We start from the raw sequence: 20,001 nt of genomic DNA on the forward strand, positions 1-20,001 counted from the left end.
TTGGAACATAATGCTTTAAATAAGTCTTAGTCTCCAAATATACCTGTCAATATGGAGAAGAGATAATAAATTATCATAGCAGGACTGAGAAGCGCATGCCAGAATGTGAGGAATACAAAGGCTCTGGACTGTCCCCGCACAGAGTAAATCCATCTGTTATGCTTATTTGTTTTTTCTAGGTGTAGGGGCATCTGCAGTGGTTAGGTTCAGTGGTGCAGACGCTAGTTGACTGCTGGTTTCTTACAGTTTCTTCTTTTCTTCTAAAGTCTGAAGAAAAATCTTTGAAATCCTCAGAATTAAAGATACAATGGAAGTATAAACCCAAACACGTTTTTCAGAATGCTTGGCCACGTTCAATTCTTGGTCAAAGATGCTCAAGAGAAGCAGAGAGATACACCTTGCTGGTTTGGTTTTACCAGTTTCATGTGGCTGAAGCTCCGAGGGAAGATGGAGTTAAGCAGGTCAGCCTGAGTCATTCAGCTGATTTTAGAAAATACTGCTCTAACACCACAGTATGGAACAACTGCATGCTCGAGAGACATGGATTTTCAGTTGTCATTGAAGCCAACAGTTTTCTAAATGCTTACGAGAAATGATAGACTAAAACCACTTACTAAAAATGAAGCCAATGAATGCGTCTTGCTACAAAGGCCAATTCAGGTTAGGGTAAGATTTTTCTTACTGTATTCTGAAATCCACATTACGGACAAAGGTGAGGACTACCTAACAAGGCCATAGCACACAGACGGAGCTACTGCTGTGGCAGAAAGCTTGACGCATTTCTGAAGCAGGATACTTTAAAATACCTCCTGTTCAGGAAGGGGCAAAGCTTTGTGTCCTTAGACTGAAGGAAATCTCCCACACGCTTACTTTTTTTTTTTTTTAATAAAGGATAATAGAGGTTCTGTAAATGCAAACCTTCTTTTGCACAGAAGCAACCTAAAATGGACGCAACATATGTGGTTTGAATTTCCAAACTAAACGGTTCAGAGATCCTCCTCGAAAGAAATATAGCGTCTCAAGGGCAGTGTATATTTTGATTGCGTTGTCTTCTGAAAGTTGCAGTTAAGCTAAGGTATATGATAAACCGAGAGAGAAAAGTTTAATGATGGACCCACAGAAGTCAATAAAAGTTTTCCTAGAAGCGGATTCAGTGCGTATACCATTCCGGAATTGAACAAATGGGTCCTAAAACCTCACGTTGGCTGCTTAAAAGATCAAGCAAATAAAGGAATAAAGTCACATAAGCTGTTTCTGTGTGTAAAAAAGCCGTGGGTTACAGGATTAATTTTTTATAGTATATCTCTATACCCTGAATAACCAAGTAAGCCTTAACTTGTGGAATCTTAATAGCCATCTCATTGCTCAAGTCTAAAGGAAACCCAGAGGAAACTTAATAATATTAAAAGTTATTTTAAAGGGAGTTCACATTGGTTTGAAGGATATTTTGCTTCGCACACAATATCCACCATTGTAAATTCAGAGAACCTCGATTTAAATTCAGAAAACCTCCACACATCTTTACAGCCCTCAGTATATAAATCTAATAGTATTCTTAAAATGTCCACCAGTAAGGTATTAATCTTTTACAGATAAAATTAAAATTCTGAAAGTCATTGGAACAAAAAATAAAGAAAAATAGTAAAAATATTCCCTCTAGAAATGAGGGGAAACTTGGAACTTTGTGGTAAGAGGCTAGTTTGTCCATGTTGCAATGAATAGAGAATAGTCTGTACAGTTTTTCGTATCTGACCTGCAGGAGAAGATTGGAACATATAGAAATTAATGTTACTGAATTATTTAATAGTAACTCAAACACATGAATAGAAGAATTAAAGAAACACAAGACTAAAAAGCCATTTTAAATGAAATCAGAAGCTTCAACAAATATAGTTTTCCCTTGCAGTCAAAAAAGTAATTATCAAAATTGTTCAGAATATGTTGCCAATTACTCTGCTCCATAACTGCTAACTTTCTCAGTTCTTCTCCTGCCTTTGCGGGGCTCTCTGTCACTGGAAACATCTTAAACCAATTTAAAGTGCTACACCTGAATAAACATGTTGTAAAAGTGTTTATGTATTGAAGTGGGTCAGTTCAAGGTATGGTATTTGGCTGGAACTTCTAATTTCTCTTTTTACTGCAAAAGGGCTGCCAGAAGGAGGAAGTCTGAGCTGAATTAATACATTTGTTACAGTGGAAGTAGAATGGAAACTACTTTAACCACAAATCAAACTGCCTCTTTCATTTACGCCAGTGATAGAGTTTTTCTAAGAAATATAGACTCTGGCGTGCAGCCACTGTAAGTTTGTGTTTGAAAAGGAAACCTATATGCTTATTTCTATAAGGTTTACTCCTATGCTTATTTGCAAGTTCTTTTTCAGGATGATTGAGTTAACGGTATTATACGGTTTGTGAGGCAGATGCTCCTCCGCCGCCCGCGTAGCAAACTTTTCCAGTCGGTTTAGAAGAATCCCCAGGCGCCCCGATGCGGTGCCTGTGCCCGTACCTTCCCGTCTAAAGGACCTCTGTGTCCCCCACCCAGCACAGCTGCACAGCTTCACATGACACTGTCTCATTTTCTGACGGTTGAAGGGCTCTGCATAATACACGTACGCACAAAAGTGTTTATGCTGCCAAAATAAATTCTGTTAAGAGCAAGGGTTTATTTGCTAAAATGTCACTGATGCAGTTTCAGTGACTTGTTTTGCTTTCTTTTCTTTTACTGAGGTTTAGATCCTATAATATAGTGAGGTTACCACACAGTCCTGACTGAATAAATATTTTAAAGAAATATGCACGTCCCCTGGGAACGGAACCAGAGTCAATAATGTACATATTTCAAACTCTGTTCTCTTGAACGACTGAATGCCTTCCTACCTTTAGTAGTGACTGAACATCAGTTTGAGTAACACCACACAATATTTATTTTTAAAGCAGAAGTATATTCATTATCTACACTTTGCTACCGATTTGCTTTGGGGATATAAGGTTCACACTCAAGTGATGCAAAAATTAGATGACCGCTTTACATTATCCTTTTGATAGCCTACAGACTATAATGGGGCTCATGTATTTTTCAGCTCTATAGATGTGAACACAAGACTAAATTAAAATACCTGTGTAATGAATAAAATATATAGCCCACAGAGACTGCAATCTTATGCAGCGACAAACTACTTGTAGAATTGTTGAAACTTTTGTAAATTGTTGAATTTTTTGTCTTTTACGTTCTGTTCAACAAAATGCAGTTAGGATTCTTAATCATGTGAATTCAGGATGGCCAAATCCTTGACATGATTCAGTCAGCAGTTGAACTCCCGCAGTGGCTTCTGGAGGGGCAGAAGTTCACCTTTTAACTTACAATTTCCATTACTTTATAGGTCGAAGTATCAATGTTAAATCTGCTGGCCTGATTGGAAGACATGGGCCTCAGTCAAAGCAACCATTCATGGTTGCATTCTTCAAGGCAAGTGAAGTGCTTTTCCGTTCTGTCCGAGCAGCCAACAATAAAAGGAAAAATCAGAACCGCAACAAATCCAGTAGTCATCAGGAGTCTTCTAGGATGCCAAGTGTTGGGGGTAAGACAAAGCTATGATTTTCTAGTGTGTTTAGGGGAGTTATGGGCACCTGCTCAAACACAGTAGAGTCACAGCAGCTCAACAAGATGTTGCTCACTGTCTGAACCATCAGAAACCGTGTTCCCGCTCCATTTCTACCTGCCCCCTCCCCAGCTTTGCTTAACCTCTTTTATGATGTTGGCCCTGAGAATGATCTACCTTCTCTGAGTGAGGTCACTTACATGTATCATGGGATCCTGGATGGTGAAATGACCAAGTAGTTTGGGAAAGGTTGTATCTGAGCTTGAATCTAGTCCTGCGTAGTAGGCAACTGGATGAGATCTTTGCTACAGATGACAAAAAGGTAGATACAGTAGAGAGAAGGGTTGTCTAGGAAGCCTCAGCAAAAAACAGTGTTTGGACTCTTGTTTAACTGCCTTTCAGCTGAAGCAGCCAAGATGTCACACAAAAAGCTGAATACTGGAAATGAAGAATATTAACCAATCTGTAAAAGTGTAAACTGTTTCTGAGTTCAAACCACTGACACATACAGATGTAAATACACAGTGTATCCCTGAATTCAGTGACTTTGATCCCTTATTTACAGGAAAGGTACTGACAATAATGCATGTGAAAATGTTGTTAATCCCATTAGAGCCTGGAATAAGTTTTGCTCCAGTTCTCTCATTAAATGCTCCTTTTAGCTGGAGGCACAAAGTCACATTCTGAATATTCTCACTTTTGAACAAACATTTCTACTTTTCAGGGACAGGGTGTTAAAATGTATCTTTCTAAAAGCATGGCAGATCTAGAACCAGCATATCAAAACCTCAATATAGATGCTACTCTTAAGCCCGATGGATACCTACAAGTAAGCAAATTAGTATTTAGTGGAAAGAACTCAGCCCTGGAGTGGAACTCATCTATTTGAGGAGAACCATTATGAGCATTATGCATTACTTATATCCATCTCAGAACCTCAAAAGTGGCAAGTTAGAGACCTCTCTAATGTAATGCATAAGCCTTTCCTTGATCTCCTGCCCAAGGATGAATTTTGTCTTAACAACCACAAACTGCTATTGAGTTGCTAAAGAAATCATAGAAATTATTTGAATAACTTTCTAAACCTAGTTGAAGTTTACCTGGTGATCTACTGGAACAAAATCCCACTTTAAGGTTAAAAATGAGTCTCAAAGCATATCCTGAAAAAAAAGTTTTTCATTCACAGCAATGATTATTACCACTTCAGTAGTGGGCTCAATTTTATTTTCATATGATGTAATAGGTAGAAAAAAATACTGTCCTATTTCTCTGGTTTCTGCTGAGGACCTGAGGACCTGGAGCATAGTTATTTCTGAGGTTCATGCACATGTTCCCTCTGCGGACCCTAGCTTTTTAAAAGCCCCTGACATTTGTTAAGGCACCAGGGATCTCTATTTACAACTGGGTTTTGTTTGAGGGTTTTTTTGAGTATTGTCAAATTTTCTGATATTCTGTATAGCTATGGCATAAATGGCTCATCTGCACAATTAGCTTCTAACACCTTATTTGTCAATATTGCAGGGGAGCAGGCATATAGAAAATTGTAGCTTCTTACTAGTAAAAAAAAAAAGAAATAACATGCTCCACAGGAGAAAGGCATTTTTTACATTCATTCACTTCAGTAGTGAATAAATTTTTTTCTGCTCTAACTGTTCCTTCTCTTTTACTGCTAACGCATGATGCACTTCCTGATTTTTATAAAGGGCCTTTGGACTTAACACAACATGAGGATCCGGCTTTTTGTTTGTTGCTTTTTTGTTTGGTTTTTTTTTTTAAATACATTCAAACATGATCTGTGCAACTGCATTAGCTCCAAAAATATAATCTCTCATGTCAAGGGTAAATAACGTTCTCTCTGCACAAAAAATATTGAAAAAAGATTTTTCATATTTCCTGGAAAATGTCTACTAATTTTGAGAATTACACTATTTTGGGGGAGGGAAAAATCATCGAAGTACACATTACACACAAGATACCTAAATATAAGCGTAATACTTTCAGATTGAATCCCATCCTTCTAGTCCATGAGGAAATGAGAATTGAAGAGATTTGTTAAGCCTCCTTGATTATAGCAGGAAAGCTGAACACAAGCTCCCTGCTGGTTTAACCTGGGAAAAACTCAACACATACCAGTAAGTTGCAGTGGCATGAGGATTGCCTCAGGAAGAACTGTCTGTATGTCTCAAAACACCGGTCAATGTCATCTGTGCATCCACTTGTGCTCCAGAGCTGTTGCAAAACAAAAATCAGAACATGTTGAGTGAAATAAGCATTATGAAACAAATTTTCTCCTAGCCTCTTTAGGCCACCAGTCTGCATAAGGGTAGAGGTGCATCATTATATATGTTGATCCATGCCAGATCTGTGTCAAAAAAGGTTGCAGTTCAAGAAAACCATACCATTAAAACACAATGAGGTTAGGAGGCAACTGCATATGCAGTTGCATCAAAGGCAGGGACAGCATCCTCTGACTGGAGATGGAGGCAGCAAGATATGGTCAGGTTGGAATAAGTGGCAAAGCTAAAGGCAGATAAGTAACCACAGCCTCACACAGCAACGTCCCCTGCAGCAAAACAGCTTGGAGCAGTAGCTCCTGCACCATGGCAAATCGGTGTCCATGCTCTTGCCTTGCAGTTTGCCTCAACCGTCCCCGTATCACAAAAAATTTCTTTTATCTGGGTGGTATTAATGATCAGTGATGGGACTTTTCATGCTATAAGTGATTCAAAACACTTTTTCTTTTAATAACTCTTGCAACACCACTCATTAAAATCTGCAGAGGAGCACACGGATGGCTACAAAGGCAATGTACCAATTCTATCCAGATGCTCCAGTGTGCAAAATGGGTGTGAAGGACAGAACACATTCTTATTCCCAGATCTTCACATCTCCACAAAATACAGGCAGAGTTCTTCCATGGGGAGAGCCTGTTATCAGGGAAAAGCTATGCCCTTCTCCTCCTCTTCAGCAGCCTCAGGAACCATACAAGTGCAGTGCATATGCTGCAACCCTGCAGGCTTGTGGGAGAAGGCCGATTCGCCTAGTTCTCTACAGCTCTTAGTAATGAGCTGCTCTTTAAAAGTATAATCATAGAATCATACAATAGTTTAGGTTGGAAGGGAACTTAAAGATCATCTAGTTCCATGGACAGGGACACCTCTGACTAGACCGGGTTGCTTAAAGCCCCATCCAGCCTGGCCTTGAACACTCCCAGGGATGGGGCCTCAACAACTTCAGCGGGCAACCTGTTCCAGTGCCTCACCACCCTCCTAGTGAAATATTTCTTCCTAATATCTAATCTAAATCTACCCTCTTCCAGTTTGAAGCCATTACCCCTTGTCCTATCACTACATGCCCTTGTAAAAAGTCCCTCTCCACAGCTTTCTTGTAGGTGCCCTTCAGCTACTGGAAAGCTGCTATGAGGTCTCCCCACAGTCTTCTCTTCATATTTAAATGAAAGAAAAACCCAAAGAATTATGCCCATCTTCCTCATGACAGCCTGTCAATAGACTCCCTGATGCAAGACACTGTTGATGTAAATGACACAGTGATGGGCAAACGTAATTGTGTGATGTAGATCCTTGCTTCTACGCTTATTTCATAATCTTATATCTACAGCATCTAAGTCAGACATTGGCAATGAAAAATGCTCATCTACAGGGCCAGAGGCTACGTAGCTGGAGCCAGACAGGTATGCTGTCATTTATAGGTCATAGGCTTTGGTTATACTTCTCTCTGCGCAGCAATCCTGACTTTACTACAGTCATGCCTTCTTTTTCCTGTTGCTTTTTTCTTCTTACTTTTCTGTTTCTTTTTCCCCCTTTTACTCTTTTTTCTTTTTGTTTTTCTCTTTCTCCTTCCCTTTGCCTTTACCTTTTGTCATCTTCCTTTTGCCTCTTTCCTTTTGTCTTTTGCCTTCTTTCTTTTGCCACCTTCTTTTCTAAGTTCTTGGACCTCAGTGATTAGCTTTACTGCATTCTCAGCACATCAAAAAGGAAAGACCCACTGGGCAACTCAGTTCTTCCCTTCCAATGGACAACACATTTTGTGAATTATTCATGAAGATACGCATAAACACAACATGAAGAAAATAAAATCTATATGTGTTGTTATAACAGCTGGGCAAATGTTGACAGATTTGGGGTCAGCATCCCTGTGTTGCTCAGAACTTCAAGAGAAGATGACATCAATGCATATATCAAGACAGATCTAATTAAACTTAGCATTCAGACTCCACCTGCCTGCTCTGCACAGAGGATTGAACTGTTTATTTCTTACCCAGTTGTATTTTTGTCAAACTGTAGATAAAAGGAAAAAGAAATCAAAACAAGACAACTCGTTCCCAAATTACATCATGTAACTCTTCCTTAAAACAAAGGCTTAATTTTTTTTTTAACATCATCTTAAAAGAATTACAGTGTAATTGTGCACAAGAGGATATCCGCATTTAAAAACCAAAGCTACATAATTTTTATTCATAATGCAGTGAGATCAAAACAAAAAAACAATACTTAACTCTGAATTTCCTGTATTTTATTGGTTGGTGTCATACTAATTAATTAAAACCACAGTACTTTGTGATAGTATATATAGGCACGTCTATATGTCTTTATTTCCCTTGAAAAAAAAATCCTCATCAGATTTCTTACAAATATATTTTCTTGCCCTCCTTCCACAGCTCTTTCTGCTACATAGGGGTTTGGACCCCAACTGCAGTCCCTGAATCGCTGAGGAACAATGTTTTCTTAGTCACAATAGCCTACAGTTTTGAGTCTTGACAGAAAAAGCCTATGGGCCTTGAAGCTACAGTATGTGAAATCGGATCCTTGGCACTAGATCTTATTATAAATGTCACATCTGATACTTACATGAAATGTTATATTACACACACCATTTGTCTTATATGAAAGATAGAATTCAAGGAAGGGATACAGACTTGCCCATGTCTCACTGTCTTCATAGGTGTATGGGCTAGATGGTTTGCAGATAGATGTCTGCATATGAAATGCAGACAATCTTATCAGGTGTCCTGGTGTGACCGCTCATCCACCACTGCTTAACCTATATTCAAATAATTCAGAGTATCGAGACAATGAAGACATCTATGTGATGACTTACATATTTCTTATTCAGCCTTCCTCCTTTAATTGTAGGGACTTCTGCTACATTCTGGTGCTAAAACTGTACATATTCTTAAACAGGAAAATGTCATGAGTGAGAGAAAACTGGCAAAAGCAATCTTCAGCTTTCATTTGTTTGCCTGCTTGGGTGTGATCTCAAACCAGATTGTGACTTTCCTGACTTTCTCATCTGCATTTCTTTCCCACATTTTTCAGGCGCAGTTTTTTTGCAAAGTGACTTGCATCGTATATGACTGAATTTTAAATTCCCACTAATCGCTGAAACAGAAAAGCTCAATATTTACCTGCTATAAGCACTGATATTAGTCAAAATCAATATACAGATCCTTGTAAAGAGTGATCAGTGAAACACAGTTCAATTTATTTTAGTCAAAGTTCCTTTACTCTCTACTACCTTTGCCTTACTTCTAATGTGTGTGCAGAACATACTAGATTATTACAGACAACTCAGCACAAAGGATGACTAACAGTTCTTGGTTATATTAAAGGCATATAGATTTTCAAAAACTCGTCATGTCCCAGGGTATCCTTCCTTGCTTCCAGTGGCTACTTCAGAAAGACACAGGACCCCTATAGGATGTGGGTATACATTTTGACCCTACATGCCCTGGGGCAACTGAGAGTATCTGAGATGGCAGCAGATAACTTACTACCTGTGGAGAATCTTTAATGACTGTCTTTGAGAATCAGCCCATGAAGGATTAGGAAAATACCATACGAAAGAAGGTAGTAGTCATCTTTAAAAAGGAATGAGGATTTGGGGTAATACAGCTTAGAAAGCCTGACTTAACATCCCTGGTGGAACTAGAACATGTTATTTAGTACTGCAAATGGATATATCTTGACTCATGCCCAGCTTTTGATACAGTTTCAGGAGACATATTGGGGCTTATGTATATTCAACATAAGGTTTGTACACTGCCTGTTAAAAGAAAAAGAAAAAGCATATTGAAGGAGCATGTTACCAATAAGAGTAAAATTTGGGTGGGTATTTTGAATGACATCTCATTGAGCCTCTTCTGGATCTGATTCAGTCCAACATTTTATTGGTAAATTGTATGATTGATCACTCCTCCCAGACCTGGTATCTTCTGTGAACTTGCAGAGAGCACACTCTGTTCTATTGTCCAGGTCACTAACAAAGACATTAATCAGTACTGGCACCTGTACTAATCCTTTAGGGACATCCCTAGTAACCAGCTGCCAGTTGGACTTTGTACCACTGATCACAACCCAGCAGCGCAGCCAAGTTTCCACCCATTATATTCTTTACCTATCCAAACTGTATCTGACCAATTTGGCCCTAAGAATGCTATGGGAGACTGTATCAAAAATATTCCCAAAAGTAAAGCGAACAACACCCAGTGCTCTTCAAAAGCCCACAAAGCTAGTCAGCTCATCACAGAAAACAATCAGGTCAGTTAGGCACAGTTTGGACTAGTAAATCTATGCTGGCTGTTCCCAAACACCTTGTTCTTCATGTACTTGGACACGGCTTCCAGGAGAATTTGCGCCACAGACTTCCCAGAAACTGAGGTTAACCTGATTTCCCTTCTTGAAGATGGGTGTGACATTTTTCCATTTTTGAATCATCAGAAATATCCTCCAGTCACTATGAACACTCAAAAATGTCAGGGAGTGACTTTGCAATGATGTTGGTCAGCTCATTCCCCACCCTGAAATTCATCCCTTCTGCTCACACGGACTCGTGCATCTTCTGTTTGCTTAAGTGGTTCCTAACTCTAAATTCTTTTACTATGGATAGAGCTTCAGTCACTAGGCTCAGGAACTTGGGAGTCCTGAGGATAAACCTTGCCAGTAAAAAACAAGACAAAAAAGTCATTGCGTACCTTAACCTTTTCTGAGTCCTTGTCACTAAGTCCTCTGCCCTACTGAACAAGGAAACTGTATTTTTCTTAGCTTTCCTTTTTGCTATGAATGTACCTATAGAAGTCCTTCTCGTTGACCTTCACATCCCTCACAAGTTTAAACTCCAGCTAAGCTTTGGCTTTTCTAATGTCCATCCCTGCATGTTCAGGCAATGTGTTTATATTATTTCCACGTAGCTCACCCTGATTCCACATTACTTTTACTTCCTATTTGAATTTGAGCTCAGTCAAGAGTTTCCTATTCAGCCACAGTGGCTTTGTGCCATACTTGCTTGACCTGCACATGAGAGCGGACGTACCTTGTGCGTCTCTCAGAGGTTGCCCTAGGAGATCAGCCAGCTCCCCTGGTTTCCTTGGCCCTCCAGGCCAACCCGTTATGAGATCATGTGAAGATCTCCGAATAAGCTGAAATCTGTTCTCCTGGAGTCCAGGGTTGCAATGCTGTTGCTGATCTTGGTCATCCCTCAGAACCTTCTAACTCCACCGTATCATGGTTGCTGCAGCCCCATCATGCTGCAGTTCTCATCAACACCTTTACCCCCAACCTGTTCTTTATTCATTGATTTGCATAAACGGAACATAATCCTAAGGTGACTAGGCAGGAGTATATAAAAAAGGGATCTGAAGCTGGTAGTTTGACAGTTTGGTTTTGCTGCAAAACTCCTGTTCTGGAATATACTGCTAGAAAACAATTTGGAAAGTGTAGAAAATAATTGTTTTACTTTGTCACTGTATTCAGTTTTGGCCACCACATCTTCAGAAAGACACAGAGAAACTGAAGATAACCCAGAGAAGCAATGATAGCACAGATCGGGACAGATGACAAGAAGCAGTTGGCAAATTTGCAGAAAAACTCCATTAGGCCAGCTATTTGGAAGAATTTTCACAAGGACAGTGAAGCACTACAATGGGTGATCTTACAGACTGTAGAACTCCTTTCCCTATATTTCATGTGAAAAAGGCCTTTGTCTTAGTTTTCCAGAAATTTTTCAACAGACACCCTCCCGTACCAGCCTCAAGTCTTTTATTGGTAAAAACCTGTTCCTAAAAAATTCTATTGCTGAAAATGAAGACCTTGTTTCATTTTCAGTGTCTTCCTTGTTTGTTTGTTTGTTTGTTTTTTTTCTTTTGCTGTTGTGAATTTCAGCCAACTTTTTTTTTTTTTTTTTTTCTCTCCTGCCAGAATGGTTATTTTGGTGCAAAAGATCCACTTTAAGCATTCTTGAAATGGAACCAGAGACAGCCTGTCCTCCCTGCTCCATCGCATGCCTCACTGATGGCATCACTTGAATAGCACTGTAAACCAGCTCTGGGGTGCTAATGCGGTGAAGGCATGACCCTATTCCCTTCCTTTCCTGTTACTCAGGGGCAGTAAGGAACAAGTACTAGATTTTCTCCAGGATTAAGATTGTCCCGGAGAAGCTTGTATGGAAGGTTCTTTGTGTCCTTCTATCCTGACACATCTCTAACAGCGCACAAACATTCAGACCTTTAAAAAGCATCTGTTAGTCTACTTGTTTACATTAGTATTACCAACTAAAGATCATCAAGTGGTGAATATTTCCAAAAAATATGGTAAAAAATGAAGGAGTACAAAATGCGCTAATGATTAAATAACAGACTTTTGGAAATTCTGCTGTTTTGGGACAATTTTTATCATTGTTAAATTATCTTTTGAATCGGGCTACTTTCTTTACCGAGCAACTAAACCTGCGCCAACATACAGATGAATTCCCCATATCTTGGATCAAGCTCTTGCTTGTCCTCCTTTGATTACCTGTGTGCATATTATCAGAGTTGTTACCTATCTAGCCAGCACACAGACATCTTGTAAACCTGTTTCCCCTAATGCTGAATGCATCGTTTTGTCTGTGTACACAAACTGTATCAGGCTGACACTGCTGATCTGCACTTCCAAGTTTACACTGCCTTTTCGATCAGCCCTAGGAATATAAATGTTCCTTCCCTTTGTACCATTTGGTCAGGAGATCAAAAATAGCTAAATCTTGTTTGTTCTAGCAATGTTTCTAAACAATTTATTATTATTCTTTTCTTCCTGTAGATTATAACACAAGCGAGCAAAAACAAGCATGTAAGAAACATGAACTTTACGTGAGCTTCCGAGACCTAGGATGGCAGGTATGATTATAAATGCTGTTTCCTATCAATTAAAAACAGGACAATCTATTTTACAGTCCCCTATTTTTTACAGTCTATAATGGTAATGGTCATTGGTATTTCACTGATGAGAGACAAATTCTTTCGACGCATTTTGTAATGAATCCCTATCACTATCGCTTTACTTTTTTTTGGCTGCTGTTCTCTCAATGATTTTGAAAACAGTAATGGCTATCAGATCTGGATTCATTCACATAAAGATAAATCTGAACTGTTATTCAAGATATGAATAGATCTGCACTAAATTAAACCAGAATCCCCACAGTGAGCAATGGAACTTTTGAAATTTGCACGTGAATTCTCCCTGGTTTGATGCAGGTCTACTGCAGGTCAGAGAGATTTCATTGGGGTAGGGTCCATAGGGAACTAGAGCTTGGATCACTGATCAGTGATCTCTATAACATCATTGGTTAGTTTCTATAATTTCTAGGGAAAATTCATCCTGCCATACCGTAGCAGAAGAAAAAAGGTACTTGTAGTAAAAAGCCATAAAGACAGGCAGGGCTTTTTTCCAGAAAGCAAGGAGCTCTCTATAAAGAAAAAGGCAGCCATCAGCAACCTATAACCTATAATACATATTGCATATGTAGGTACGAACGCAGAGATGGCTGTCTGTGCATTCCATATTTCTCTGAATTGTTTTAAAACAATTCTCCATGAGCAGAACAAGTCAACGAGGAGAAAGAGTGTGTTATCTCTTCAGTGACAGCTCATCCTTTACACATCTAGCTCAGATTCTCATATGGCCTCATTACTCTGCCTGACTTTTTGTAGCATGTTTATCCTCACAGCAGCCTGAAGAAGTAGGCAGGGACTGTTTTCCCAAGTCTGCAGAGCATAATCACCCTGTCCACAGCCACAGAGCAGGCTTGTGGTATTGACTTGAACTCAGGCTGCTGAACAAGTGAGCCGTTGTCTATCTGTAGATCACAGATTTTTCCAGGTATCACCAGTTTTTTCATTTTTTGAAACAGTAAATTCTGATGCGCTCCAAGATGTGCAAGGCTCTCAGATCAGTCATTCAAGGTGGCCACACAGAAAAGAAAATATATTTTTTTTTTTTCACAAAAAAATACTTGAAGAATTCAAAGTTTTAGTTGGAAAGCCAAAGCTACACTGTACAATATTAGATCAGTGAAACTCAGGGTGAAACAAGATAAAAAGAAACAAAACCCAAGAAGCAGGTACTTGATCCTCTCTGCCCTTCCCACAGCACCTCCGTTACCTTTGCCTGGCAAAGGAGGAATTCAGCAAACTAAACACACAACTTTCATTAACATTTTAAAATATTTTCCCTCTTGTGGTCTTTTCCCCATGCTGTGTTGCTAGAAATACTCAAGATGTATGATTCAGTGACATTCTGGTGGGTAATCTCCAACTATGCTCAGTCTCGTGCAATAATACAATTAATGGTATTGAGTATGCTGAAGCAAGAGGATGCATTTTAATTACTTTTGTTGCACCAAGAAGTGCTCAAGATTTTCAGTCTGGGAAGAAAAGTATTCTGTCAAACATTTTTGGACTTTTAATTCCCCTTACAGCCTCATTAGTTTGTATTCAGTGCAGATTTCTAAGTTTAATTTAATTTTCATCTGAGTTTTGCATAAACAAAGCAAATACTTCTCTTTTTTTTTGGCAAAAATTATGAAGTTCATTTTGTCCTTGGGTAAGTCTTAGTTAGTTTGATATGGTTTTAAATTCTCTGAGTTAGAGGGAAAAAAAAAAATTGAGTGCATTTATTTGTTCTTGGTTTAGGATTGGATTATTGCACCAGAGGGCTATGCTGCGTTCTACTGCGATGGAGAGTGTTCTTTCCCCCTCAATGCCCACATGAACGCAACAAACCACGCCATTGTTCAGACTCTGGTATGCCTCTGCCTGTGTTGTAGTTGCCTATTTTGCAGTTGTAAGTGTCTTGGGACCGGGACTGTCTTTTCCTCTCTTTGCTACTCTTGGATTTTGATTATTTCCGTGCACATGATAACCCATTTCAAAGATGTGCTTTGATGATTACGCTGGAGAGAGGATGAACTACCCAGAGTGGCCCGTGTGGTAGGTTTCGCTTCCATTTCAAATGCAATAACACGTGAGAAGACTGTGTCATATTACTGGAGAATTGTGTAGACAAGAACCAAAGGGGCCCCTGGGTCCCACTTCCAAGAGCTTTCTTGCAGCTTATTGAAGCTCCATGTTACTATCTACATGCTATACCTTCCAGAAACGTTGACACTTGGCCACTCTGTGGACCTGTGTTGTCAACTGTTGGCAGAGATACTTAAACTGTAATTTAATGTGAAGCTTTGCAAGCAGATGTATTTGCATCTAAGAAATTGTGTTCAGTCATGCCTGGCTAACAAATGCAACTTATAAATAAGTGTCTTTGGATCTGTTGCTCTGCCTGGTACATGTAAAAGGAGATTTGCAGCCAGCTTTCTGATTCTGCTAGTTCTTATGCTAGTCCTGTGCATCAACTGGAGCAACCAAAAAGATGATCTTAATTGAAGCAGCTGGCTAGCCCTCGTCTACCCCAGCAGCATTCAGCTACGGTTCAGAAAACACAGCACCTGCAGAAATCAAGACTCTAGATTATGCCCAAATCAGGACTCTAGATTATGCCCAAATGTAATGCTGGGAGTCCAATGCCTGGTCACCTGCGCCAGCTGAAGAACTCACTCTGAAGAACTCAGCATCAGTATTAGCAGAATGATTAAGAAGCAGAGGAATGAGAGATAATACATGAGGAGGGAGTGGGAGTACAAAATCAGAACAGGAAAGGGCTGCTGTCCCTAATTAGTTTCTGGAAAGGTCAAGGCACTCGACTGCAATTAGAGAAACAAGGGTTTAAGGCTCTCTCTGATTTAAACTAGTGACAGGAAAGTATCCTGACCACCAGACTACGCTGATGAGTCTGTCCATGGATGGTGATCTTTTTCTTTGATTTTGACATAAAAAATCATCTCCTTCAGAAATGAGTGCAGCTATTACCCTCCTAGGAAAAAAAAAAACAACCCAAAACAAAAACCCCAAACAAACAAAAAAACCCCCACAAAACAATCTCCCCACCCCCAAAAAAAGGGAAAAAAACCCAAACAGACAAAGAAAGCTTGGTTTCTTTCTGAAAGAAAACAAAATCTGCTCGTGAAAACTGCCAAGTATTTCTACATGAGAGTGACATTTTTAAAACCTCAGCATGTGCTGAGACCTTTTCCTTTCCATTCAACTTTTCATTTATGCACCTTCTACAAGTCCAGCCACCAATGCAACGTTATTCCTCTACACCAGAATTCAAGTCAGCAAGATTCACAAAAAGAAGGGAAAAAGTCAGAGGCTGGAAATAAACAGAAGAATTGAGGTAAGGGGTTCAGGTGAAGGGGAACAGCAAATGCTAGCTGGCGAGGAATAAATTAATGCGCCTAGGAGACGATGAAGAACAGCGCATATGCAGCCCTCAGCTGAAAAGAAATAGGTCAGCAAAGGAACAGTTTAGCATTATGCAAACTCTGTCCAGAAAAGTTGCCAGTATCAGTGAGATCCCCAGGTTACAGTTCCCTGTGCAATTATGGACTGTTAAATAAGAAGTGGCCCTGTGCTACTTTCTCTTCTGTGTCTATCCTTTCCAAAAATGGTTAATTTCCCATTGTTTAGAAATTTGTGTAGTTTTGTCCTATTTTTTAAATTGGATGCTTAAATTTGCCCTCCTTTTTATAGCCTTTTTGGAATTGTGTGTCTCCCTCTGCATGTACTGTACATGCATTCAGTTGTGCAGCCAAAAAATCATGAGGCTAATTAAATTTTAACTGCACATAAATTAGATGAGATAACAGTAGTTGAATGCTTTCTGGTTTAAATTATACAAAATTCAGATTTACACAAGGTGTGCACATGGGGATGGCTTGGGAAACAATTATTCATACACCCCACCCTAATCCAAATGTAATCATCTCCCAGCCATACTGATTACACCATTCTAAAAAAGCCCACTCTTTGGGTTGGAAGTGATTGTTCCTTGGTACCCCTCCAAACTTTACTGACTCATTTTTTTCTTTTGTAACAAGAATAGGAGAAATGCTGGGCCAGTACCTCTCTCTCTCTTAGGCAGACAGACGATACAGACGCATATAAATACAAGACAGACTGCATTTAATGAATTTTATAAGCTTTCTTCTCCTCTCTCGCTTCCCACCACCCTCCAAACAGGCGTTGGAGTAGAACTGACCTCATGGGCATGCAAGTCAGTGGATTAGCAAGTAGACTAGCCCTGACTTCCAGGCTCACCCGTGAAAAGGCTGTGAGCATCGCTGTCTCATGCAGGGCCACAGAGCTCCCAGCTGGGGTGGCAGGGGCTGGTAGGACCAGGAGTTATGGCAGGGCAAACATCTGCCTAGATGAGGCACAATCATTCTTTTCTCCAGCGCTTTGCTATTCATTTGTTAAACTGTTTTTAAATGTGTGTCTAAAGCCTTACTAAACTGCTACTTCAGGATTTATTATTGCTCATTTCAAAAGACCTTCTCATGGTAACAGTTATGTAAAAATCGTTTCCTGATAGACTGTTCTCTGTTGTCTGGCAAAGGCTCTGGGCTTATATCACTGCAAGACAGATGGCTCTAACAGATTTACAAAGACTTAACATACAAATGAAACCTATTACTGCTGAAGTCTTCATCCATGCCTTAATAATCTCTTGCCCTCTCTATTACAACTCCCTCTTTTCTGGCCTCCCCAGTTTCCAAGTCTTCAGCATATGTAGAATATTACATCCCATCCAACCTTCTTTCAAGTACAAAGAACTTGTATTCCCCCCATTTTCAGATATTTCCACTAGATCTCGTTGGTTCTGGGATGCTGTTCAAACCTCTTTTCCTTCTCTTTAACCTTTCATTGATATATTTCAGCCTAGTGTACATAATGCCTTCTCTGCCTCAGCCCTTTCTCCAAACTTTCTGTCCAGCTGGCACCCAGCTTATGAATTGATTTTGACTTCAGTGGAAGTAGAATTGGACCCACGGATACCTAGATAAGACCTTAAAATACACTCATGCTGTCTGAGAACCTACATCTTGCTGTTTCGTGGGCTGAAAACAGTTTCAGTGTGAGCCTTTGCCTGCACAGCCTTTGCTGCCGGCAGCAGACTTTCCTCCACGCTGAGACCCTGCCTCAGGAAAGCATTTTAGCACACGCTGGGGTCCTGGTGAGACCCAGGACTTGAGCCTGTGTTTCATGTTAAGCACCGTCCCCAGCAGAGATGGTACTGACAGTGTGTTTAAGTGTTTTCCTGAGCAGACGCCTAACTCCAACTCTTTTCTAAATTTCATCTGAAAACCAACTTTCTGTCTTGGCCGCCCCTCCTCGTTTATCTCTCCATCTGCTATTCTTGTATAACTCTGCGATTGAAATCAGAGCAACGTTCTGGAGGTAAGCTGTGCTTTAAAGTTGCTAACCGAGGGAAATCTGCGACCACAGCACTCTCTGAATTGCAAAGACGTATTTTGCACTGACGTTGTCCTTGTACCTCTCTGTTTGATATATGAGCTATGTATTTATCTGTCTTTCAGGTTCACTTGATGTTCCCTGATCATGTACCAAAGCCATGCTGTGCACCAACAAAACTGAATGCGATCTCCGTGCTCTACTTTGATGACAGTTCCAATGTTATTTTAAAAAAATACAGGAATATGGTGGTGCGTTCATGTGGCTGCCACTAGAATAAAAAAAATAATCTAAAGCAGAGGGTTTTATTCAGGATTGTAATAAAGTCAAGATATGAGCCTTGCTGATGAAAAGGCAGTCCTAAATTTATTCCATTTCATGTCATCTCTCATTTAAATGTACAGTATAATGTATATAGTAGCTTTTATTTATTTAAAAGTATATAGTTTCTTTTGTATGAGCAAAACTTCAGAACCATTTATTTTATGGGTCACCTCACTATGCAGTAGAACTTCACAAACTAATTTTTCAATTGACCATACTGGAATCTATTTCATTCCATTTCAATATTTTAAAGTAAAGCCTTTGTATAGATACTTTTTTTAAAGCTAGAAACTTCAGAACTTCTGTAACTGCTTCATATTGTTAAAGGAACTAAAATACATTTGGTCATATTGTGCCAATGAAAACTGTGGCGGGGTATTTATTTAGAAAAAGGCACAGAAAAAAAAAAAAACCTAAACAAAACTGCTTGGCAAAACATATTTTTTCTTTTAGAAGTTCTGCTCCATTAGAAAAGGCAAAATGTTGAACAGTGCTTAAGTAAATAAATAGTAGATAGAAAATAGAAGTGAAAAGATTGCACATAATTGTTAGAACTATTTTCTTTAACATGATGAGTGTAACTGGAGGAGTATGTTGCTTCTTGGCTTGTGGGCTGCAGAGTTTGCAAAAGGCTCAAAGCTTCAGGAATTCTGTGGAGACAGACTCTTGCCTGTATCTATGACTTTCCAAGTTAACACTAAAAATTGAACTACAACATTCTTACCTCAAATCACATCAGTCTATTATCTATTACACTGCTCCAGCAAGCATTTTTGTAATGACAGCACAAGGTAAAAATCAAGAAAAAAACCCACACAAGCCTTCCCATTATATATACGAGTTACTGTATATGCAAAATATGCAGAAGAGAGGGTACAGAAGGGCTTTGCCTTATTTAGCTCCCACATTTGGATGTGTTTTCTGAGTGTGCGAGGAAGGCATGTGGGATGCAGAAGGTGTCACCTGTTTAATTGAAAATCTTGTCCCTGAAAGTGGCTGTTTTCAGGCAAAGAAGAAATCACCTCTCATAATGAGCCATTGGGTAATTTGCAGCCTACTTTTGGTGCCATCTGCTTTTCTATCAGATGGAGATTGGTTTAAATCAGACTTAAGATGGGATATCTTTCCGTTTTTTAGCATTCACTATCGTAATTATGAAAATTCTTAAAACTGTAAAAATAATTTTTAATCTCCCTATATTTTTGACCTCAGATGAAATTCTGTGGTTGTGAATTGCACAACTAATTACAGAGTACCATTCCCACCACCACTACCCATATGCTTACTTTGAATTAACCCCACCTAATGTCTCTGGACACCCTTTGGTTTAGTGTTATGGAAATGGGAAAATAGAAACTCTGTTTTCTCTTTATTACATGGCTAATTATAATATATGCTTTTATCATGAATTTCCTTGATTAAAAATGCTTCATTTAAACA

The 20,001-nt window shown here is 39.4% G+C and overlaps 1 protein-coding gene across 1 annotated transcript in view; it reads left to right on the plus strand.

Moving 5' to 3' along the window:
- Positions 1 to 18,960, plus strand: part of BMP5 (bone morphogenetic protein 5) — a 56,201-nt gene extending 37,241 nt beyond the window's left edge. Inside the window, exons 4-7 of the mRNA XM_074581582.1 lie at positions 3,381 to 3,578; positions 12,692 to 12,768; positions 14,563 to 14,673; positions 18,363 to 18,960. Of these exons, the coding sequence (XP_074437683.1) occupies positions 3,381 to 3,578; positions 12,692 to 12,768; positions 14,563 to 14,673; positions 18,363 to 18,512 (536 nt within the window). The 3' untranslated portion in view covers positions 18,513 to 18,960. The remainder of the gene's footprint in view (positions 1 to 3,380; positions 3,579 to 12,691; positions 12,769 to 14,562; positions 14,674 to 18,362) is intronic.
- Positions 18,961 to 20,001: the final 1,041 nt, after the last annotated feature.

The sequence above is a fragment of the Larus michahellis genome, chromosome 3, assembly GCF_964199755.1.
Source record: "Larus michahellis chromosome 3, bLarMic1.1, whole genome shotgun sequence".
Taxonomy (NCBI): domain Eukaryota; kingdom Metazoa; phylum Chordata; class Aves; order Charadriiformes; family Laridae; genus Larus; species Larus michahellis.